The sequence below is a fragment of the Schistocerca cancellata genome, chromosome 8 (genome assembly GCF_023864275.1).
Source record: "Schistocerca cancellata isolate TAMUIC-IGC-003103 chromosome 8, iqSchCanc2.1, whole genome shotgun sequence".
Taxonomy (NCBI): Eukaryota; Metazoa; Arthropoda; class Insecta; order Orthoptera; family Acrididae; genus Schistocerca; species Schistocerca cancellata.
Genome location: NC_064633.1, coordinates 182,185,388 through 182,210,717, shown reverse-complemented (window position 1 = coordinate 182,210,717; position 25,330 = coordinate 182,185,388). Strand labels below are relative to the sequence as shown.

Below are 25,330 nucleotides of genomic sequence, written 5' to 3'. Positions count from 1 at the left end.
ATGGGTGATATTTAATGTAACTCTGAAGAGTACTTAATGAATTGTACCTATTAGGCAAAGAATACTTTCCACTCTGAACCATATCAAAATTTTAGTAGTATAGATCAAGTATAGATCAACAAAATCATTGATTTATGAAAATATGATGCAATGGATGAATAAAAACATCTGTTCACCAAGTGGTGGCAGGAGAACGTACATATAAAGGTATTAAAGTTTGCAAGCTTTCAGAACCAGAAGCTCCTTCTTCTGGTAGAAGGGTTGAAGGGGAAAGAAGAGAGTTTTAGAAAAAAGTCTGGTGAGTTTTAGGAAATAGGGTAGAGCTTGGAAAAGTTGACCAGAACCCCAGGTCAAGGGAGACTTAATGGAACCAGATGGGATGAGGAGGACAGACCGATTGTTGAGGACTACACCAGACAAGATTTGAAAATCTAAGAGTTTAAAGGTGGAAGATAGGGTAATAAACAAGATGGAGATCACTGACAAAATATTGTGCACTAATTAATGAGAGCAGAAAGTGAAATGCATTCTGTTGTAATAAGAGAGGGGGGAATAGACAGATCAAAAAATCGGAAGATAATAAAACTAAAAGGGAGTGAAGAAAGGAGTAGTTACTGTGAAGAAATGTTGAGGCCAAAGAAATTAATGTAAAATAAACCAAGGTTGACGGCAAGAAACGACGACATGTTATAACTCCAGTTCCCACCTGCGGAGTTACGAGAAGCTGGTGTCTGCGGGAAGAATCCAGATGGCACGTGTGGTGAAACATGCACTGAAGTCATGACTGTCATGTTGTACAGCGTGCTCTGCAATAGCATATTGTGTTTTGCCAGTATGCATTCTCTGCCTATACCCATTCGTAATAACTGATAACTTGATGATAGTCATGCCAATGTAAAAGGCCGAACAGTATTTAAATAATTGCTGGTATATGACATGTCGTTTCACAGGTGGCTCTCCCTTTTGATAGTACGTATTTTGCCAGTTACGGGACTGGTGTAAGTGGTGACAGGATGGGCAAAGGCAAGTCTTACAGCATGGAAGGTCACAGGGCAAGGAGCTGTAGGATAGGGAGATGGGTACAGAAGGAGCATATATCTGCCAAGGTTATTGCCTAGATTGGGAGAACGATGAAAAGCTCTTCTGGCTGTGGTGGGCAAAATGTTGGACAGAATGGATTTCATATCAAGGCATGACTTTAGGAAGTCATAGCCTTGTCGAAGTAGTTGAATAGTACATTCAAGACCAGGATAATACTGAGTGACAAGTGGTGTTTTGTTGGCAGTCAGCCGTGCTGGGATTTGATGTGCTGCTTCTGAACTAGGCTGGTGGAATAATTATGTCCAGTGAAGGCTGAGGTGGGAATGCTGGTGTCTTGCTGTAATGAGTCTGCAACTGAACAAATAATTTTGCCTTGAATACCAATGCTCTATGGAAGGGAATGTTTGATATGGGATGGATGGCAACTTTCAGAATGTAAGTACTGTTGTTTGTTAGTAGGTTTAATGTAAATAGATGTGTGTAGCTGGCCTTCGATGAGGATGAGATCAACATGAAGGAAAGTGGAATGGGATTTGGAATAGGACCATGTGAAATTTAATTCCGAGAATGTATTTAGAGATTCCTGTCTCAACATGTATTTAGAGATTCCAAGAATTTTAATAGGTTAGTCCCACCATGAGTCCACATGGCAAGGATATCATCGATGTATCTAAACCAGACCAGAGACTGAAGGCGTTTGGATCCCAGGAAAGCCCCCTCCAAGCGACCCACGAAGAGGTTGATGTAGGAAGGAGTCATCGTGGTTCCCATGCTTGAGCCCCTGGTTTGTTTGTACATCTGTCCCTCAAAGGTAAAGATGCTGTTGGTAAGTATAAAGTTGATTAAGGTGAGCAGAGAGGATGTTATAGGTTTGGAATCTGGTAGATGTTGACTGAGGAAATGTTCAGCAGCAGACCGACCATATACATGGGGTGTGATGTTACGGAAGGTGGTGTTATTAATGGTGACGAGCAAGGTGTGTGGTGGGAGTGGGACATGCACAGATTTCAGATGGTCTAGGAAAGGCTGCTGTCTTTAGTATAGGAGGGAAGTCTTTGTACTATGGGTTGCAGGTGCTGATCAGCTAAGGCAAATAAATGTTTGGTGGGTGCTATGAAGTCAGCTACTATGGGATGGCCATGGTGCTTGCGTTTGTGGATCTTGGGATAAAGGTAAAAGGTGAAGTGTGTGGTTTGGGTGGGGTGAGAAATTCTGTGAGTTGAGGAGAGGTGTCAGATAGCTGGCATCGTCCTTCGCTTACATACTCTCGTTGGTCAAGTACCAGAGCGGTAACTCCCTTGTCTGATGGCGTCATCAGCTTTTAGGGAACAAAGAGCTTGGAGTTCTACAAAGGACAGATTAGGGTCATGTTGTAGGGACCTTAGAAAGGGTTGTGAAGCAGTGCTGGATGTGAGTAATTCTTGGAAGGTTTCTAACACTCTTTTTTTTTGCTAGATCAAGCTGGGATTGCCTTGAACAGTTCTGACCATGATCCCTATTTGATCCACCACCAGCTGGCACTTACAACATGTCCTTGATTCTCGCTAGCCACCTGGCTTTGATGTACATTAATTTCTTTGGTCTCAACATTTCTTCACAGTGACTATTGCTTTCTTTGCTCCTTTTTGGTGTTCTATATTTTTCATTTTCTGACCAGCCTAGTTTTTGCTGCCCCTCGCCCACTTCTATCACATATAGTGCACTTCGCTTTCTGCTCATGCTAACACATACATGAGGTTTGGTAGTAATCTCTGTCTTGGTTATTGCCCTATTTTCCACCTTTAACCTCTCAAGTTTTCAAATCTCATCCAGTGCCATCCCTAACAACCAGTCTTTCCTTCTCATCCCGTCCAATAATTCTCCCCAGGGTTCTGAGCAACTTTTCCGAAACCTACCCTTTTTCCTAAACCTCATCAGTCCTCCTCCTTAACCCCTTTTCTTTCCCCTTCAACCTTTCTGCATGGAGGAGGATGCACTGACTCTAAAAACTTCCAAACTTAAATGCCTTTATATGTGTGTTTTCCCCGACACCGCTTGGTGGGTAGAATTATTATCTATTCAATGGCATTATATTTTTGTAGGGTGGGCTTCGCCAACAGTTGTCACAAGCAAGTTTTTAGTATTTACCCTGTTATTTAATAACAGTGAGAACTTTTCCCTTTTTCTTTCAATATTTTTCTTCTTGCTATTAAGATTTCAGTAATTTGAAACAATTTATAATATTTGTGCTTTGTCACAGTAATATGCATCATAGTTAAATCTTGCATTGTTACACAGCTAGCTCTGTGCGGTCTGGACACTGTTCATCCACCTATAATGTATAAATTCCTTTGGAGCATTCTATCACAGCTGTTTCATTAATACGTGTTCCTAGACTTGGTGGTCCATTCTATATGGCAAGTGACATATTAACAGCTCTACCTACATAGGATATAATTCACAGTTGGAACATATTTGTTCCTGTAGAAACAGTTAATAAAGTCAGACTGTAGAGTGCAGAGCTGTTCAACTGAGCGAGCAGTGCTGTAGGTCCAATGCAAAAGCCTTAATGTGTTTTTAGCTCCAAGTGTATTGTGTGTTCTTGATTGCATTTCTGTACTGGTATATTATGCAAATGCAACATACTGTAGGAAAGTGAAGTGTTACATTAAGTTTTATATTTAGTTGCTTGTGGATATCAAAATGGAAAAAGGCAGAAATTTGTTCTTTTGGAGAAGAAAGCAACAGAACAGCAAATTTTATGTTTCGTCATAGCTTCTGTGGCCAAACAGATGCTTTCAATTGTGATAATGAGTCTTCGTTCAGTATTCATTCCCTTTTCATTTTCTGCTTTTGTTTTCACTTTTTTAAGCATCCTTCACGCCCTACAAGGAACCCATTACGTGGTTGGAACTAGAGTGTTGTAACCTATCAATCATAATTAATAATTTAGCCCATCCCTATACTAATCTGGACAGTTCAGAATGCTCCCTAATATTTTGAGTTAAATGTAAGGGGGATGATGTGGTAGTGGTTTTGTGTGTAGATCGAAAAACTAAATTTCAAGTAAATAATGCTTGTGTTAACAGCACCCTTTTGTATAGCTGTGAGGTATGGACAACTTTTGCTAAACACGAATCCTGACTGAACAGCTTCCATATCCGTTGTCTCCAGAGGATCCTGCAGACTCTTGGAAGGATAGATTGTGGCTCGCAAGCACAACCAGCATCCATGCACTCCTGAGAGCCACCGATGTCTAAGATGGCTGGGACAATGTCAGGCACATGGGTCCTGAGCGAATACCAAAGAAAGTGCTGTATGGAGAACTTTGGGAGGGTGTGAGGCCAATAGGAAGACCGCACCTTCTCTTCAAGGATGCCTGCAAGAGAGATCTGACCAAGGCCAGCATTGATCCAAGTCAGTGGGAAAATAAAAGCAGGTGACCATGGCAGGTAGCAACAAACTGTGCGCAATGAGGTTGAGCTTGCAGAGAACAAATGAATGCGAGAAGACATCAGGAAGAGGGCAGGACGGAAGTAGGGAGTGGCCTCTGGTGGAAGTCCTTCACATTTCAAGTGCCCAAATTGCCATAGAGACTGCCACTCTCGAGTGGGACTTTTCAGCCATAGCAGATGTTGCCGAGTTTTAGCCAACTATGCTACACCATCATCCTTTGAGGATGGGCGGATGCCACACTTGAGTGTAAGACAGAGTGCACTGCAGGAAATTTTCCTAATAGGAGGAGTAAAAATAACAGCTCCCCATGCAATTGAGTCACTGAGTGGCTGATGTGCACATAAACAAGACTGAAAACATTGCTAAGCTTGTGGGCTGGAGATACATACATATTTAGTAAAAAACATATTTAGTAAAATGCAATGCAAAACGCAATCCTGGCACATAATGACAGTGGACATTATGTTGCTGGGAGATAAGCTGTTGAAGAAAGTACATGTCAGTGCTCTCCACCCTTCCTGTTCCTGGAGAAACTGTAGAATAAATTGGTAGTTTTGTGTGTATTGAGGGGGGGGGGGGGGGGGGCAATGGAAGATAAACTGATGGTCATCAGACCTCTGCAGACAATCTGTTTTTCTGTTGTATATTAATAGTCCAGCTGGAAATAAAAGTACCTAAATGACACTCTTACATGTCTGTAGATCATCAAGGAATGTCTAATTTGTTTCATACTATTGAGCTGTTTGTGCACAATAAGTTGTTGATTAGTGTGGTGGCTGTTGGGAGCAGCCATGGCCCAGCTTTATGGCTTCCAAGGGGAGATGAGCAATGAGGGGAAGGCAGCAACAGCTCCTTGCAGCAGTGCTGGCACCACTACCTGCGTTTTGTGCTTAATACGAAACTGAACATGACAGTTGTGGGCACGTTGCCTGCTTAAGTGACATTTCCATTGGATCAGAAATCACCTAATTTGTTCTCACATTCATGCTTGAGAGTTTTACTTACAACTTATGTATTATTTATTTATCGCAAATAATTCAAAAGTCAAAAACTGATTTTTGGAATCTGTTTGCACTTTTCATTTATTAAACACAGCACAACAGTAATGTTAACGAAGTGTAATTAACTGTGCCTGAAAGAAATGTCAAAATGATGTTCACCAAAGACCACTGTCATTTGTGTTTGATTCAAGATTATCATCATCATCATCATAGCTTGAGGGCATGACATTGATAACTTAATTGCTGAACATTTCCATTATTCCATCTTGTTTCCAGTACTCTTGCTCCAACTGCTGCACTTCCCTGCAGTAATCTTGGTGGTACTCTGCAGCAACTGAAAGGAAAGCAGCATTAACAATATTCTGCGATCTTTTCTTTGACATGTCACCAGTGAAAGTGTTCTCCCTGAAATTATGTTTTATTTTCTCCCATGCCAATTCGATCGGGTTTAGATTGCAGTTGTGGGGTGGTAAAAAGACTATTTTGTTGCAAAGACTATTTTGTTGCCTCTGCTCTCAGCGATTTTATCCACGGCATACACTTTTACAGCTGGTTTATTTTCCTTTTTAGACAATAGTTGAGTCTTACACATTGAATCATTGTGGTTTATTTCCCTGTCTTGCAACTACTCTAACATAGTAATCCTGTGATCGTATTTATTAGGCATCCTGTCAAACTTCCTGCTGTGGTATGCCACATCATTCATACAATCACAGAATTGGATGGAATATAGGAACAAGCATATCTGTAAATGATACCCCCTCCCCTGTTGACATCCCGTAGTTTCATCAACTTCAAGAAAATGGAAAACAGTTTCTTGCATGAAAATTCCTGACAAACTACTACTGTGTGCCAGACTGGGTTCCCAGGTTCGAGTCCCAGTCTGGCAATCAGGTTTAATTTGTCAGGACGTTTAAAACCAGCGCACACTCCACTGTAGGGAGAAAATTCGTACTTGCCGAATTTGTCATTTTGTGGAAGTTTTTCTCAAACTCACAGAAATTTTCTTACCAATGCAATAATGTCAGTGTCAAAAATGAGAATGGCACAAAGACAGATGGGCAGAAACAAATGTACCATTGGAACCCTTAAACACACACAATTGGCACTGCCAGTCAAGGGAGTATTAATTGAGTTTGCCAATCAATTTGTTTCACCGGAAAGGAAGAGAGAAATGCAGTTTAGACATCTTTAAATTTTAGCTGTTTTTTCTTATTTTTATTTAAATGGTACTATACAAGTAGATGCTTCACATTTATGATAAAAGTTGTAAATACTATTAGCAAAAATTGGAGAGTAATTAAAAGGCAGTCTCTTTAGTGAGACACAGTGCCACATTTTTGTTACTTGTTATCAAATATTTGATTATAGAATAGACAAGAGGTATTTGAAATTTGCAAATGACATCCTCAAAGTTTTTAATCTAAGTGAAATGCTCTGATTTTAGTTAATTGAATTGTGTTTCTCGGTAAAATCAATATGTATTCCACAAATTTTTTATTTTTATTTTTGTGTTTTGTCACAATTTTTATTCATTAATAATAATGCAACAACAGTGAAAACTGCTTTGGTTTTTAAGAATAACTGCACTTCTGCAACAAGTACTTCCAGAAAACTCCTGAAATAAACTTGCCCCAGTGACTTGATAAAGTAAACTTGAGTAAGAATTTGTTCTAATGTAAACACCTGAGCAAGTGCTTACAGAAGTTACTTACTAGTAAACACAAGCCCTTTGTAACACTTAGCATTAGGAGCAACTTGATGTTGGCAGCACTTGAATACAAATGAATATCTTTCAAGTGATGCCCATTTTCTCCACTTCTGGCAGCACTAGTGCAATAGTCAAGTTGTTATGGCCACTGCTATTCATGATTAGTCTATATTATTTGCAAATGATACCTTAATTCTAATAGAAATTGGTGATTCTGATAGCACACCTTTGAAAAGCTCAAGGAATGTCAGATTTGTTTCATATTACTGTATCTACCACTCCTATTGATGATTAGTTAGTGTTATTTACAAATGAAACCTTAGTTCTAATAGAAATTGGTGATTCTGACAGCACACTTTTGAAGAGCTCAAATCTTAACTCCACATTAGTGATAAGAGTATAATTTACAATATTGAGGCAGTGAGTAGGACCAACAATATAAAGTTGTTGGGAGTAAATATGGGCAACATGTAAGTTGGCATGCAGTCATAACAGTCTTAACAAATAAATTAAATGGTGTATAATATAAATGAGTAGATAAAAAAGTTCTATTTACCAAGGGGTGGCATACGGTAACATAAACAAAAGTTTAGAAACTGTGCAAGTGGCTCCTTCAACCGGCAGAAGGGTTGAAAGGGTAGGAAGAGAGATAAAGGATTTCTGAAACCTCACCAGTCCTTTTCCTTTGCCTCTCTTCCTTCCCTTTCAACCTTGTGCTAGGAGGAGGAACCACTTTTATGGGTGTTTCTTCCTGGTGCTGCTTGGTGAGTAAAATTTTATCCATGCAGTAATATTCTCAAAAATTGATTATTTTCATTGCTAAATTTAATGTTTTGTCATTTCCAATGAAGGGACTAGTAATATTATTGTGTGTATATGCTTTTCACTAAAGAGTTCAAAGCCCCTTATTGTATAAAAACATAAAAATTCAAACAATCCTCCAGCCCCCATTTTTGCAATATTGCGCGTTTTTTATTTATTTCTTATATTTTTTATACATACTTTGTTTCCGACAAGGTTACAGTACTTGTTACAGTGTTGTGAGCTTCCCACACACAGTTTGAAAGCTTAAACCCAAACAGCATAGTACATGGTTTTATAAAAAATTCCACAGAAGGAATGTACTAATAATTAAGGAAACTGCATTTTAGGCATCAGCTGTATGAATTATTCTTTATTGCAACCAGTTTTGGTCGTACTGACCATCATCACTGGAAGAAAGAGCAGTACATCAGATGGATAAGCACTTCATTTTCCTATAGATGAATTGAAAGTCCTCATAGTTACAACTTGTGTCCACATTGCAATAATGTAAATAATATTTTGACAGCCTAAAGCGAATGACTTCATTCAAAAATTTTACAAGGCCTGTGGACACAGATCTCATAAAAACATATGACGTTTAGTCTTAGTAATCATATATTATCATTTTATGTGCAATTCTGAGTTTGAAGTAAGACACAAATTACTGTTATTAATTACTTACTTACTTACTTGCTCAGTTTACATATTGCTGGTCTCTAACTTTGTCATACATCTGTAATCTGATGAATACACTGACGGAGGGGAAGGCATGACTTGAGGAATTCAGATTGGAATGAGGCTTTGTTGGCTTACAGTTTATCTGGAGGGTGTTATCCTGCAGCAGTAGTAAAACACACTGACTAGCAAATTCCCAGAAAAAATGTTACAAATTTTTACCCGCACTTTGTATACTAGTTCAGTGAACACCTGAACTCGTGTAAAATAGCACATTGATAACACACTTGATTTTTTAATCTGCTGACCTGGGTTCAGTCCCAGCTTCTGCCAAATGTTTTTCCTTCAGTAATAAGTGGAAGGATTTTTAAATAAAATGAACAACCAAAACGTATCATAAATAAAATCATTAATGATTTTATTTTATATATGATGCAACTGTTTGTTAGACATAATGAAATGAGTTAAAATTAATATTATATTTTAAAGAAGTTGAAGTAATACTAAATCCATTTTTTAGAGGTGCGTTATATGTTAACCCTTTCAGACCTGAATTTTTTCTGGAGAAGGGAAAATTTTTCTTTATGTGATATGCTCTTACATAATTTTTTAGTGATTTTATATGCAAGATTTGTACAAAAATATGCACCGATTTTCAAAACATATTTTGTACGCTTGGCTTCATTTTGTTGATTAAAATAACTAGCTACAAAATATTCTCTATTGTAACAAACAGTAAAATGATCATTCAATGATTACCATGCAAAATAACAATACCAGTATTCAGCTATACAGTAGAATACAGCGAACCAACTGCATCTGTGTATTCTGGCGGTTGCAAGCTGCTGCACATCTTACTACATTGACTTGCTGACATTTTTATAGTGATGCCCAATAGTTGACAGCACTTGTGCGTGATGCAAAGGTTGAACATTCACAAATGTGTACCTCATTTTTCGATTGGGGAAAAATACCTCTGTTGAAGCTAAGACACAGTAAAAGTTAATGTACACAGTTATAGCCAGAAGGTCTGAAGGGTTAGTACAATAGTATTATCATTAAAAAGTAATTTTTTGAATTATTATTATAAAACTTATATTATTCATGAACAGGTCCAAGTTGTTCATTAGAACTTGTTTTTAACATATTTATTCTGAGGAAGAGTTCAGCTGACGATCTGTTGCTGATAGGCAGATGTTTCAGAATATCTAAATGTTACAAGAGCTATTCAAATAATAGTAATTACCCGCTGCAGTATGTTACCATATTCTACATTTTAGGTGGTTGTTTTGAACAAACTCAAATACATGTGCCAGTTCCCTCTGGAATATTGTCGAGATTGGAGTGTATATATTGTTGAAGATCGTTGCAGTGGATATGTCTGTTAACAAGGAATCCAAGAGTGTATCAGAAGTTAGAGATGAAATTACTAAAGACTAATTATACAGTGAAAAGTCAATGTTACTGTTGAGAGATGTGGTTGTTCTGCTAGATTAGCGATAATAATTTTATTGCACCAGAGCCTTCAATTTTGATTCCTGATGAAGCAATGTTAATAGATGAGGAAATTTATGCATGTACTATGGCCATACTGACTGAAAAATGTTTGTTACTTATTAGGAACTCCTCCATGAAATTATAATTGTCATTTAAGTTCTTGCGTGTAAAAAAGTGTAAAATCCTTGTAATATAAAGACGATATTTTTATTGTACCAGATAATGTGTTGTAATAAAATTTTTATTTTTAAAATACAGTATTAATTTTAATGCATATCATTAGCTCTAACAAACAGTTGCATCAATATGAAATATAGTGATTTCATTTACAATGATTTTGGTTGTTCTTTCTTCCTTTTCCTTTTTCCATTTGGTTCATCTAAGGACCACCTGCTAATTCCGATGCTTTCGCCTTTGTTCTTATTTCTTCTTCTTGCAGTATTCTTTCACCTTATCACTGCGTATTCTTTTTCTCTCCTCAACCATGTCAACCGTGCCTTCTTCTCCCTCCTGTCTTGGAATTCTTCCCTCTTAAAAATGTCTCTTTCTGTTGCACCTTTTTCACTTATTTTGTTTCTTTCCAAATCTTTCCTAACTTCTTGAATCCATGTTATTGTTGACTTCTTGTCCCAGAGATATTTGAAAATCTGCTTGGTTAACCTGTTGCTGTTCATTCTGTATAAATGTCCAAAAAAATAGCAGTCGCCTCTTCCATAGTGTTTAAGTTATGTTTTCCATGTTGCGATAGACTTCATTACTTCTTAATTTCCATGCCTTTGTATTTCTAACAGACCAAGTATTTTTTGAATGATTCCTTTTTTAGGACTTCAAATTTGTGTAATTTGTAATTCAATACCAAACATTCACTTGCATAAAGACAGTCTTGTTTAACTACTTTGCTGTAGTGCAGTATTTTCAAATTTTGAGACAGAGGCCTTTTGTTGCCATACCATATGTTCTCACTATCTTACGTACTATTTCTTGTAAAGCAAATTTTTCTAAGACATTTTCTTGAATCACTTCTCACAAATTATTAAATTCCGTAACCCTCTATCTGTTCGGCAACTGTTACTAGGATTTCTGGGCCATTTTTTTATGTTTGTCATAAATTTCGTTTGTTCTGCAGAAATTCTCGAACCTGCTTTAGTGGCCATTTCTTCCAAGAGATATTCTTCTACCTGCTTTGGAGGCTGTTTCTTCTAAGAGATTGATTTGTATTTCTGTATATGTTAGTTTTTCAGAAAGAATGGAAAAATAATCTGCAAGTGCTAGACAGTGAATTTCAATCCTTTTTTTCTTAGTCCCCTGTCTTATTGGCGATAGTTTGTTCTTTTAGTATTTTCTCTATGCCACAGTTGAAGAGGAGTGGAGGCAGGCCATTTCCTTGTGTTTTTATTTTGATTGCCTTTGATATTTCAACCCAGAACTTTACCTTTGAGTTGGTGTCCATGAACGTTTCAAGAATGTTTGATAGTTTAGATTTTTTAAATTCTATAAATGTGACAATTATGTCTTCAGAGTTAGTTTGCCTATGACGGATTATGGATTTAGATGAAAATTTATTCTGAACAAGATCTGTCCTTTCTAAATCCACCTTGATATCCTCGAAAATGGCTATCAAGTTTTGCTGCTACCTTGTTTAATAATATTGTTGAAAATATTTTCCATCCCACTGCCAACAGAGGTAATACGTCTGTAGTCAACTGAAGCACCAAAGAAACTGGTATAGGCATGCGTATTCAAATACAAGATACGTAAACAGACAGAATAAGGCGTTGCAGTCAGCAATACCTTTATAAGACAACAAGTGTCTGGTGCAGTTGTTAAATCTTGATAACCTGCCATTTTAGCAGCAGTAAGTGAGTTTGAATGTGCTGTTACAGTCGGCTCATGAGAGATGGTACCCAGCATCTGTGAGGTGGTGGTGAAGTGGGGATTTTCCCGTACCGCGAATATCAAGAATCTGGTAAAACATCAAATCCCCGACACTGCTGCGGCTGAAAAAAGATCCTGCAAGAATAGGACCAGCGATGAGTGAAGATAATCATTCAACATGATAGAACCTGCAAGAATAGGACCAGCGATGAGTGAAGATAATCATTCAACATGATAGAAGTGCAACCCTTCTGCAAATTGCTGCAAATTTCAATGCTGGGCCATCAACAAGTGTCAACCTGTGAATCGTTCAACGAAACAGCATCAATCTGGGCTTTCGGAGGCAAAGGCCCACTATGTACTCTTGATGACCGCCCAATACAAAGCTTTTACACCTTGCCTGGGCCCATCAACACCGACATTGGATTGTTGGTAACTGGAAACATGTTGCCTGATCGTACAAGTCTCGTTTCAGATTGTATCAAGTGGATGGACGTGTACGGGTATGGAGACAACCTTATGAATCCATGGATCTTGTATGTAGCAGGGAACTATTCAAGCTGGTAGAGGCTCTGTAATGATGTGGAGCATGTGTAGATGGAGTGATATGGGACTCCTGATACGTATAGATATGACGCTTGACAAGTGACACGTATGTAAGCACCCTGTCTGATTACCTGCGTCTACTGGACTTGTACAATTTCAGCAGGACAATGCGTCACACGACACATCCAGAATTACTAGAGTGGCTCCATGAACACACTACTGAGTTTAAACACTTCTGCTGGCCACCAAACTTGCCAGAAATGAACATTATTGAGCATATCTGGAATGCCTTGCAATGTGCTGTTCAGAAGAGATCTGCACCCTTTCGTACTCTTACAGATTTATGGACAGCCCTGCAGGATTCATGGTTTCAGTTCCATCCAGCACTACGTCAGACATTAGTTGTGTCCATGCCACGTCATGTTGAGGCAATTCTGCGTCTTGCAGGGGGCCTATATGATATTAGGCAGATGTACCAGCTTCTTTGGCTCTTCATTGTATTTACACCATGCTTATCACTTTAGGTGTGCAAAGTATGGATAAGAGCCACTTCCCAGTTTTCTGAAATCTTTTCAATTTTCCATATTTCTTCAGATATGATGTGTAGGTTACTTATAATTTTTTTGTTCAGACCATTTTATAAGTTCAGTTGTAGTACAGTCTTCTCCACTGGTTTTGTGGTTTTTCAGGATATTTTCTGCTTTTGAAATTTATTCAGCTGTAGGTGGTAGGTTTGCTTCTGTGTTTTTCATGAAGATATGGAAATTATTGCTTACAGTTAAGTTCTTCACAGTTCAAGAGTTGGTCAAATACTTTCTTGCTATTTCACAGTTCTGGGTATTGCTCAGTCCTATTTTACCATTTTCATCTCTGAAGCAAGTACTTGTTGCTTGATATCTATTTCGATGTTTTTAAACATCAGATAGAAATTGTGGGAATTATTTATAACCAAGCTGTTTTGTATGTCTACAAGTTTTGACTTCTCACAAGATTGTTTAGCCTTCTTTAGCTTTCTTGCTATTTTTTCCTTTGCGTTGTAAATTCATAAAGATGCTCAGTCTCCCCAGAACAATTCCATTTTTTCCACTGTTTTGCTCTTTCGGCAACTGCTTCTTCACAGGTTTCATTTCATCAGACTTTCTTCTTCATTTTTGTTGATCCAAATCCATTCTTTGCTGCACTGTTGTTTTCTTTGGATGATTCTTCTCATTTTCCTGATTTAGCTGTTTTAATTTTATCTTGAAAATATTTTATTGCGTCTTTTGCATTGTTGAGCCAGTCTGTGTTATATTTAATCAATTTTTGTTGTCTCTCTTGGTTTTTATTAGGAAGAAGTTTCAGTTTAATCTTAGTCATCTAATGAACAGAGTCAAATTTTCCCTATTTCTTCGTACTTTTGCATTCATGATTGCTTTAATATTGCTTCGAGAAGTAACTGCGTGATCTAAATGAATCTACTGTAGTATTGTATTTGGAGATATCCACATTTTTGCTCTTCTTCTTCTTCTTCTTCTTCTCTCTTTCTCTCTCTCCTCTTTTTTAAAGTAAGTTGACACTCTCCTCTTTTTTAAAGGAAGTTGACATTATTAACTTCAACTGAAATGTTTTACAAAGATGAATTAGTTTTCTGCCTTTTTTGTTCATTCTTTTATGGGCTGGATATTCTACTACTATTTTTTGGATAGTTTTTATTCTTTCCCTATTTGTGTATTAAAATCCCGCAGTAGTATAACAACATTTGATTCTGGAATTTTTGATATTTCAATCTTCCAAAAGTTCCCAGAATGCCTCTACTTTACTCAGATTTTTCGTATTGTCATTATTAATTGGAGCATGCCAACTAACAAATGAATAACATTTATTTTTGCATTTCACTGTGAGAAGAGAGAGGCTTTCTGAACTGAATTTGAATTCTATAATGTTATCTACTAAATTTTTATGAACATAGAAGGTGGTACCAAGTGTTGGTATGCCTTTCATAATTTTTATTGCTGGTTTACCCTTTAAAATTTTGTGTTTTTTGACTACTGTAACATTTTTCTCCAAAAATCTTGTTTCTTGTACTATTAAAATTTGTATTTCATGCTTATCTAAGAGAATTTCAAGTTCTTTCTGTTTACCTATTTTTAGTAATGAGTTTGCATTCAAGGTGCCTGCGAAGAATTTTCTTTTGAACTTGAGTTTGTAAGGATACCAAGGCTGCTCCAACTCATCCGTATCGCAGATATTGGGATTCCCCAGAATCCTAGGTCCCGATGCATTGCCTAAAGCAGTGGGTCCCTCTCTCAAGTTATTGTCTGGGTAGTCCTATCTTTTAGCAGACTTTCAATTCTGCAATGGAAATTGTACATGGCAGGAAATAAACTCTTGAGATAAGTTCAGATTGTTGGTCTGAAATGATTATTTTTCATGGTTTTCTTCGTTAGGTTCTTCCACTCTCTTTGCCATTGGGAGCTATGATTCCTCTTCTGCTGTTGAGACTGTTGACAGGGCTTCACAGGTAATCCTAGGCAGGGGCCCTCACAGGGTGCTACCATTCAGTGCCATATGGAGCCAATTTTTTCTTGGGATGTTACTCCTGCCCCTCCTCCACTGATTATTCACTTTATTTAAAAATCCTAATTATTAATAAAGAAAAAAATATTGGTGGAAGCTGGAATTGAACCCGGGTCAGCAGATTACAAATCAAGCTTGTTTCCACTGACCTATTTTTACAGAAGTTCAAATGTTCATTAAACTAGAACGCAAAATGCAGGTACAGAGGTAAAATCTTTTTTCTGTGTATTGGGTGTTCAGTGCATTTTATTACTGCTACAAGATAACCCTCTTTAGGTAAACTACAAACCTCATTCCAGTGTGAATTTCCCAGGTCGTGCCCTCTCCTTGTGAAACATCTTACAAATAAAGTTCTTCAAAGTTGTAAATTTCTTGCCAATTTTCTTGGATGAATTGTTTCATGTCCGTAATGATGTGGTGTCTTAGTGAAAACACTATCTGTTAGCAGCTATTTTACGATCAGTGCACATAGTATATGACAATTGAATATTTTTACCACTTCCATTGTTTGCCTTTCTCTTTGATAATACTTGGTGAAAGAATTCATAAATTTATTAGATATAGTGGGCAGGAGCTTTATCTAACATAAAACAAAAATATTCAGAGAGTTTGAAGATGCCTTTATGGTATCGGACAACTTTTTGAACTGTGACGTTACTTCCTGTTCTTGATTATCATCATCTCATGTAGTCGCAATTGACTTTAAGGATCACCCTCTAATAATGTATACATTATTATGAATGACATGTTTTCAAATATAATCATTGCGTCGGACATTCTCTCTCTCTCTCTCTCTCTCTCTCTCTCTCTCTCTGTTTTTAAGTTAATGGTAAACGTCACCAGAGATGGAAATACGATTGAACAACACAAAATGGTATTTTTGGTGTCTTGTAAGACAAAACATAACATTGGTTATTATGCAAGTAAATGATCACTCACTGGCTCTCCTCATTTTCAATGTGTTCCTTTTGGTTTATACTGTTAACAACAGTTTTGCATAGTTCGACTGCTGCAGTCCAGATGGTAAGCATTTCAACAGAATCACCACCTTGTCTATCATATTTCCACATTTACTCTTCATCAAAATTGCTGCAAGTTATTTTATAAGTGTTAAATGTGTTGTCAAGGCACACAACTTGCTGATCTTTTCTCTCTACATTGAGTCATTTTACCATAGTTTTTCTTTGTACTAATGTTGTAATGCTAAAACTACTGTTGAGTGTGTTTTATACATACAATCATAATAAACAAACAAAAAATCAGTAATTGTGTGTCTTGTGGCACTGCTGTCAACCATTTTCCATTTCATTTGGATAATAACAACACAAGGATTAACCATTGTTATATTAGTTGTTAGATCATTTGGTCTCAATTGAAATGTGATTTGTTTATTAAGTCGAAGTACTGCATGCTTGATAAGAAAATCACTATTTATTGGAAGTCTTAACTTGTAGTAGGTACCTGCCCATTACATGCCTAAATTACAAGGAGTGGCCTATATAGTATCTCCTTTTCGCTGCTTATAAATCTAGTCTATTATTGTTTGTGAGTTACATCTCAAGTCACCACATTACTATCGTTGCATTTAAAATATGTGGATGTCACTCACTGTTCCTGAGACTAACTTCAAGAACATTTTCTGATTGCAGGGTGCTGGGCAACCGGCAATACAGCTTGTTGGGATACAGAGACCAAGAAATGTACCTGGTGCTCAGCTAAATGCTGCTAACAAACAGCAGCTAGCGGCTCGTGGTCTGCTCAATGCTCAGAGGCATACGCTGAAAGTTGCTACATCAAATGCTGGTAATTCTCATCTTTAATCTACTGCCATCACAAGGCTTGTTGCCTTTGGAAATACCTACCTGACTGAGAATGGAGAGGGGAGATTGATGTGCACGATGTAAATCAGCCAGTGCTGTAAATTCATGTCAGGCCCAGATTTGGGATTTCCCCGGTAAGTTAGAAAGAAATTTCCATTAGCTTTGTGATATGAAGATGGGTAGGCTCATTCACAAGGACTGGTCTGATATGGTACTACAGCGGGTATTAAATTGTTAAATGATTAACACAGTTGCATCCCAGCTACAGATAGATTTGGTAACATAACATTCTGAACAATTTAGCTCCTACTGCAAGTCAGTCTAAAGCGAGAGAAATAAATGAAAAAAGGGGGGCAGAAATATACCAGGCGAGAAATTCAGAACTCGCACAGTTAGGGACTTGATGCAAAAACAAATTGACCTTCACACAAATTGGTGAACAAAATAGAAAAATAATGTGTTTCTTATGAGTGTGTTAAGTCATGTAGCTCCCATATGCTATGTATTGGAACCTGTTTGCAAAATAATTAGTGTATAGTAGACATCTTGCAAAATGTTACTACAAATAAATATGTAACCATAATTAACCCTCTGACTGCCCGAGGCAACGTACAACCATTCACATACCTGTGTGCTCTGCATGTGTTAATATACAGAGACATATTGTGATTCTGAGGGCCCACTGGCTATGAACCTGCACAGTCTCTATGCATATTTGCTCCTGTGATCTTAAATTGCTGTTTTATTTTTAGAGTGTCTTGCTCAAAGTGAGAATGAGAATGAAGCATTCCTGAGTAACATTTCTGAATCATCTAATACACCTGTATGTTTCTACAAGAGATTACAATTCTCCAGAGTCTGAGAGCAGTTTGCTTACTGGCTAAGAAACCAGATACTAATGCGAAACCTGCCACTGTGTGTTGGACCTTGTTTGAAACTCTACACACAAAAAACTATTAACTATTGATAAGTGGATAGGAAAAGTACTTCTCTAAATCTAAATGAAGAAAAAAATAAATAAAAATATGTTTTTAACTCCATCATGCCAGCCCAAAGATTGAATCAAAAAGTTGGCTAGAAAATATATAAAGGAGGTGTAAAAGGCACTGAATACAGAGTTCTTTTCATTATAATTTAATTCCTAATGAATTTCTTTGCTAATACTCCCCTTGACTTTACAGGCTTCAGATGCTTTAACGTGTAGTCAGTATGTGAATTACAAAAATTAGACGAAGCATAGATTGCAGCAGTGAAACAAAATTATGCGTAATCTTCTATTCTGTTGTGCAGCTATTATTTGGACACCACAGAAAAGTATTTGGAAAACTTGATTATTTGGTTTTGAGGGCTGTCTATGGATAATTTATTGAATTTATGTGCTTGAAATATAGAAGTCACCTTTCAGAGTTTTCCACCACACAATAAAAAACAAAGTTTTCCACCATACAATCATCTTCCTTGGAAAGTTGTTTGCAAAAAAGAGTTATTTTGGTAGCAGAGACGAACGTGAATGGTTGGGCATTTTGATCCTACAGTGTTTATTCCATAAATTGTGTACAATAAGCAACTAAATAAGCATCATTGCAGACTGTTGACCGTTTTTGATTCACAAGAAGCTATTGAAAGAGAAGCAACCATTTTACTAGCTACTGCACAAGGCGGAGACATCAGTGACTTACTACTGCTGTTTACACATACTATCAAAGGTATATGTCCAACTGTGACTGACAACCAGTTTGCTATTGTCTTAAAAGTTACCAAACAGTTCTCGTGAGACATATTCAACAAAGTGAAATTTTAAAAAATGTCACTGTAGTTTACATAAATGCCAGTGTAATATTAAATTAATATGACAAGTGATTGGTGTATCCTATTCATCTGTAAATGGTATTATTGAACTTTGCCACGTAGATGACTTTAAAGATGTAAGTCACTTTGTGAGTTAGTGTAGGAATTCACTTACAGAAAAGCTGCAATATAAGAAATTGCTAAGTAAATAATACACTCATTATACTTATGATGTATCAGAGTTGGCTATGCTTGGAGGACAGATGGGGTTGCCACTTCATGCTCCAGAAAATATTCAGCATAATGTTAGCAGGGCACTGGATCGCTGATAATTACACAGCAGTCAACATGGCAAATAGCAAACACATCTGCTGCAGTTGAAAGGTTGAAGAAGAGGAGGAGAAGAAAATGAATTCAGTACTTCATCATTGTCTTATGTAGTTTTATATCTGTGCAAAGAGAGATGTTTATATAAGGATTCAGTTTTTGGTGGTATGAGAGAAATATGTCAGCACACAGAAAACCAAGTAGTACAAACGGTGCTAAGTGTAGTGATTTAATTCATTGCTCAGTTTTAACTATTGGGAGATGGGACTAGTAGAAGTGCTTCGTAATGGCAAGTGTGATGGTCATTCACATTCAGGAAAACAACATGCATTGCTGAATGAGGAGATGGGACAGATTACATAGGTTATTGGAAAGTATGCATAAAAGAGTGGTAATCTGTGAAAGACTTTTGTATATAACTGGAAGTAAGGGCTGGTGGGATACAGTTTTTTTTCCCCCCCCCAGTAAAGTGGGGGGGGGGGGTCCTTGCTACACTGTAGGGTATTCCATGTATCTCTCTTCTAAGTGTGGCATAATTTTGTTGTTTATTCAGCACTGGTTCATTGAAACATGCAGGTATTAGATAATGTGACTCCCTTGTATACTCTCAGTCTCTTGTTAGGCGTTAAAGGCAATAACCACCTGTTGCTGATTCTGCTTCATTACTTCTGTAATGCTCTATCATAGGTTTCCATGTTGTATTTTTATTCTTCTTTTATATTACTCTCATGAGAAGATATGTTACCTCTTTTCTTATAGACACTATTCAAACTTCAAAATATGCTTAATATATTTATTTTAAACTGTTGTTAATTTTAACAATAACAGGCTGTATCGGTTGTTCATCTAAAAGTAGTGTGTGCATCCATCACAACATTTGTGTAACTAAAACAAAAAGGGTATTATTTGTTGTGTTCACAAAATGAACATATATATGCCATCAATCATTCTATTCATATCATATAACCAGTCTCATTTAGATGGCAGAATAATCTCTTTACTGTTTGTCAACATCTTCCTGACAATTTTTCGTGGAAGGTGAAGGAAGTTGCCTCCTCATGGTGAATGTACCTATTGATGGAGGAGGATGAGGAGGGGTATGGAGGGGGAGAACAAATTCTGCTTTCTTCACACTGTGCTACATGCGTACTACGTGTTTGAAAGTAGTGGTAACAAGTGCTTGAATATTTCATGAAAGTGGTTTAGTGAGTGTTAGTTTTCGATGGTTGTCCTTATTGCTAAAAGTTCCAGATCAGTTCTCAAAAGCAACATTCTGCAAGATTATTATTTTCCATGCTTATTCTGTATTCTAGCAAACCACCACAGAGAAGTCTTAGACAGCTCCCCCATCAAGATTGGAATTGCTTCACCATATATATAGAAGCAAACCAGTCTCTGCATTGCAACATAACATTCACTATCTGCTGTAACGGCTACTGCAATGTTACACGTTGTGTTGATGTTAAATATATAGTGGTGGCCCCACACATTACTCATTGCTTAACCAGCATACATGTGGAAACCACTATTTTGCGTAAGGGTACTTTAGCATCTATGGGGAAAGTTTGTGCAGTCCCTGTATCAATTCAGATGGGTTGAGGCTTGAACAGTTTTAAACCATGCAGGTTGATGCCAGTTTTTGTGACCAAGTATGTGTGCCAAATACTTTTGTGTATGTACAAACAAAGGACAATTCCAGATTTGTTTTCATAGCTGCAGCATGTGAACACACACGGGAGGGGGGGAACACCCTCAAACTATACAAGCATAGGCGAGCTGTGTGGTGCAAAGACGATTTGTGCAGACTTTTGGAAAATACTTGCTCATGTGTGCTTGTCAGACTTTGTGATGTGTGTAGCTGTCTTAAAATTCCTAGTGGCCCCACACAAAGTACCTTGGCCTGTGAGCTAGGGAGCATAGCAATAGGGAAAAGATTAACAAGTGGTAATAGTTCCAGATGTATGCTGCTAAACTATTCACTTCTGAATGCGTGACCACGTCAAGTGATCTCAAACAGGTCAATTGTGATTTGATTGAGTAGGCAATTTAAGGAACTGCAATTCAATCAAAACTATTGTGAACACAAATGGGGTAATATCGCAATGAGAAAAAGTGTGATGCAGCACATAATGTTCTGATTTCCTAATCCAAGCAGTTGATTCGACCACTGACAAATAGGCCATCCTCCGAAAATCAACTCCTTCATGGCTACTATTGTGAAAAAGAAAAAAAATGGAAGATATTTGGAAATCTGCAAGTTCTTTGTAGCTCTTTCATGTTGTGAGAAATCGCAGTGCTGCTTTCAATCTTACGTATTGTGTTCAAGCTTCTCATAGGTGTGTTAACTTTTAATCAAAGAAGTTAAATAAATACGCAAACTATACAAGAACACATGAGCTGTGTGGGGTAAACACGATTTGTGCAAACTTGTGGATGCTTGCACATTGCTTGTCAGACTTGCAGCAATATGTGTAGCTACTTAACATTCCCAGTGGCCACACACAAAGCACCTGCAGTCAAAAATCTATTGGCCTGTTAAATAGAGAGCACAAGAACCAGGAAAAGATTGACAAGTCATAGTAAGTACTAGATGTGTGCTGATGAACTATTCAGTTTCAAATACCTGACCATTTTCAGCTGCTCCATTAAAGAGTTGTAGGATAGGTATGTGTCATCTTCTCTCTTACATCCTAAAACTATTCAGAGGTGCTTATTTAAAAGTTTGAATTGTGGATATTCATGGTACAAATTTTAAGGTAGGTGCAAAGAGAACAATTCTTTTCCACAAGCATTCCCTAACATTTTGTATGTAAACATGAAATCTCATTTAGTTTGGACACAAATCTCTCTACATCTGGTAGACAGTAAATTCAAGATGGCGTATTTGTACTGATTGAAATTTTAGTTGAAAAAAGTGTGGAAGAAAGTTTTCTTGTCTCTAAATGTGTCATACTAAGAACGATGCTTGCCAGTCAAAATTTGAATTATAGCAGTCTCTCTGTGGAACAGAACCATTTTACCTGATTATAAGATGAGATTTTTTCCCAGATTCGTTGTTTGAAAACTGAGATTGTCTTCTATTTTCCAGATTAAGCACTTGCTGCTGAGGTCAGGGGTTTTAGATTGTTTACTAGATTAATATAGGGGTTGTCTTACATTTACAGATTAAGCTTTTGCTATTGAGAGTTTGTACAAACTTATTTTGAACAATCCCAGAGGGTAGAGCTTAGCAAACAATGCTTGTTCAAATTGGCATAATCCGTATCACTTCAGGCAGGGGCATTGCCTTCATAGTCTCGGATGTTACTGAATTTTGCGTATGTTCCTGCCCTGAGATACAGACCTCCAAATATGACAATGTGAACACCATTTTGAAGATGCGAATATCAGAAAATATTTTAAAATGCTGTATCTCTGTAACAGTTCTAGATATTTTGTTCGAGAGGGGTTTTTGGGGGGGGGGATAATTGCTGTATGATTACAATGATATTCTCCAGTTTGACATATCTGTCAAAGTTTTTTTACTGTCACCTTTAGAATTTTTTTTTTAAATAAGTTACAGGAAAATTAATTTTATTCTTTCAAAATGCCAATCCAGAAAAGTTAGATTTTTTTCTGTTTTAGTACTATGTAAATACTACAATCTCTGTAAAGAAGAGCTTCCTCTTTTAAGTTAGATGGTTTTTATTTTTAAAAAATCTTCTTCTTCTTCTTTTCAAGGGGTAATGTATGTCTTCACTGAAGTTGTTTCTTACTAATTTCTTTGTTACAATATTTATTTTCATTGTCTTTGTTGCCGTTATTTCTTATCACTTTCATTGTTGTAGATATTTTTTAAACTTTGCTGTAGTTTTTTGTAGTTTCTTGTCAGTTTCTTTGTCATGGCTGTTCATTTCAGGTTTCTGTATTGTAGTTGTTCAGTGCTAATTTGTTTACTGAAGTAGCTTCTAAGAAATCTGAGACCATCCAGTGAGGTCTGTGTTTTTGTGAGGAATTTGCCAGTTGACACAGCTGTAGTATGTTTTGTGAAAAAGACAGTTTGAATTGTCTTCTGACTGGGGCCATAGGAGAGTGAAGGGTACTGACTATTTGCATATGCATAAAAAGTGATATATAAGACAAATAAAAAAAACAGACTTTGTTCAGGTTGTGAATGTGTGTTCTCATTTGAAGACACTGTTTCGAAGTGAAGATGTTCCCAGTGACGACTCTTTGTGTTCTAAATGTTTTGACAGAATAACAACAATGATAGTATCTGAACAAGGTGAAGCCTCACATGGTGCAGATGATGCAGATTTTGCATCAATTAAGGAAGAATTAAATACCCTGAATCAGTCAACTACAGAGGTAGGTGTTAGTCCTGTTAAGAAACCGGGTCAGTGAAGTTGAATCATAAGCTCTATGCATCAAGAAAGTACAGAGAAATTACTAAAGCAATGGATGAATACACTACAGCAAAACTGACCACACTCTTCAAAGCAGAAATTCCATCTTCAGAAGGAAATGAACCAAAGCACTCTTGCACCGCTTGCCAGGAATTTTTCACAAATATCAGTTCAGCTGTTGAATATTGTGCATCCTACAGAGAAAAGGTGCAAGTTTTAACTATTATTCCAGAGACATTTTCAAAGAAAACAATTTTACACCACATTCCATCAGTATCAAAGTACGTGGTAGACAAATCAAGCAAATGTGAGGTCTGTAAAAGGAGTCTTTGGAAGACCAGATCCCTATTATGGTCGTACTGTAGAAGCAGAAGTTCAAATAATGCAGTCATTTTATCTGGAAGATAAATGGGACTGTTTTCACCAGAGTATTTTGTTATAGACACTATAACTGTAACAGTCGAAGGTCAAAAAGTTGTAAAAGTGAAGAGGAACATGACTCGCAGTGTTAAAGAAGCTTTTGTAATTTATAAGAGCAACTATACAACTTCACATATTGGAAGATCACAATTTTATGCACTATGACCTAAGTGGGTAGTTGCACACCCACCTAGAGATGTCTGTTTATGTGTGTTCTGCGCGAATTTTGAACTTTGTGTTTTAACTTGGAAGACATTACTGGAGCACATGACATAAGACACCTTGGTTGGGCATGTGAAGTCTGTGACATGAAGTGAGACTTGTTTGTGTGACTGCCCTGGAAAGGGAGGACTGTCTTTACAGACACTTAGCCTGGAAGACGTAGCAGATAGCTCTGCAGAAATTACATATGCGACATGGGAGAAAAATAAACTAATTAAGAAAACTGTTGCCTTTGACAGTTTCATTGATGAACTTGGTAAATGGTCAGTGAAAGCAGTAACACACCAGCATCTGAAGAAATTGGAACAACACATAGCAGAAGTGAAAGGTTGTGTACAGGCTGAAGAACTATGTTTAGTACTTCACTGTGATTTTGCTGAGGACTGGTCTGTAATTCAAGAAGTACGAGGGTATCATTGGAGTAGTGACCAGGTTTCAATTTTTACAGGAGTGACATATTTTCAAAACAAGACCACAAGTGTTGCAGTTATAAGTGATGATATAGGACATGACTCGGCACATGCTTTGCTACCAATGTGCAAAATTCTTCAACTGCAAACAGGGGTAGAGAAGATCATCATTATTTCTGATGGTGCTCCTAGTCATTTTAAAAATCGGTACCACCTGTTTGAATTGAGTAAGTTGCTTGTGCCAACTGACTGGATATACAGTGTACTGGTCATGAGGTGGTGTAGGAGGCCTGCTGAAACACCATGCTACATAATCTCTGCAGACCAAATACAGCTGTGATTCAGAATGCTGAGGATTTTACAAGAGCTGTGAAATCTTACAAATCCACAGTCCTCATTCTTTTGGCCAAAGAGAAAATTGAAGAATTCGTGATCAGAAAAAAAGAAAAATGGTCCAAACAAATTGCTCCTTTGAAAGGAATTCAGAAAAGACATTTTTGGACTCAAAGTGATGGGCGAACTGATATCGCACGCACTTTAAAGAGCGAGAAAGAAGAAATTTCATTTGTTTGGCCAACACCTCAGAAACAGCAGGATAATATTCAGATGCACAACCTGAGAAGGGGTTGTTTGTGACGGTGTGTATGACTGTGACTGGTGGATTGCAGAGATTATAGACACCAGTCACGAGTTAAACAAAATTGTAGTGAACTTTATGCTACCATTTCTTTTTTGTTTTATTTCTATCTCAAAATGTTTATAATCAATAAATAGCATAAGTTAGAGTAGGCTTAGTGTTAACTGTTTAGGCAGAGAA

General features: G+C 37.2%; 1 protein-coding gene across 2 annotated transcripts in view; it reads left to right on the top strand.

Annotated features, from left to right (window-relative positions):
• LOC126094773 (putative mediator of RNA polymerase II transcription subunit 26) overlaps positions 1-25,330 on the top strand; it is a 261,755-nt gene that overhangs the window by 176,969 nt on the left and 59,456 nt on the right. For both annotated transcript variants that reach the window (XM_049909325.1, XM_049909326.1), the window contains one exon: positions 16,791-16,944. In XM_049909325.1, the coding sequence (XP_049765282.1) occupies positions 16,791-16,944 (154 nt within the window). The remainder of the gene's footprint in view (positions 1-16,790; positions 16,945-25,330) is intronic.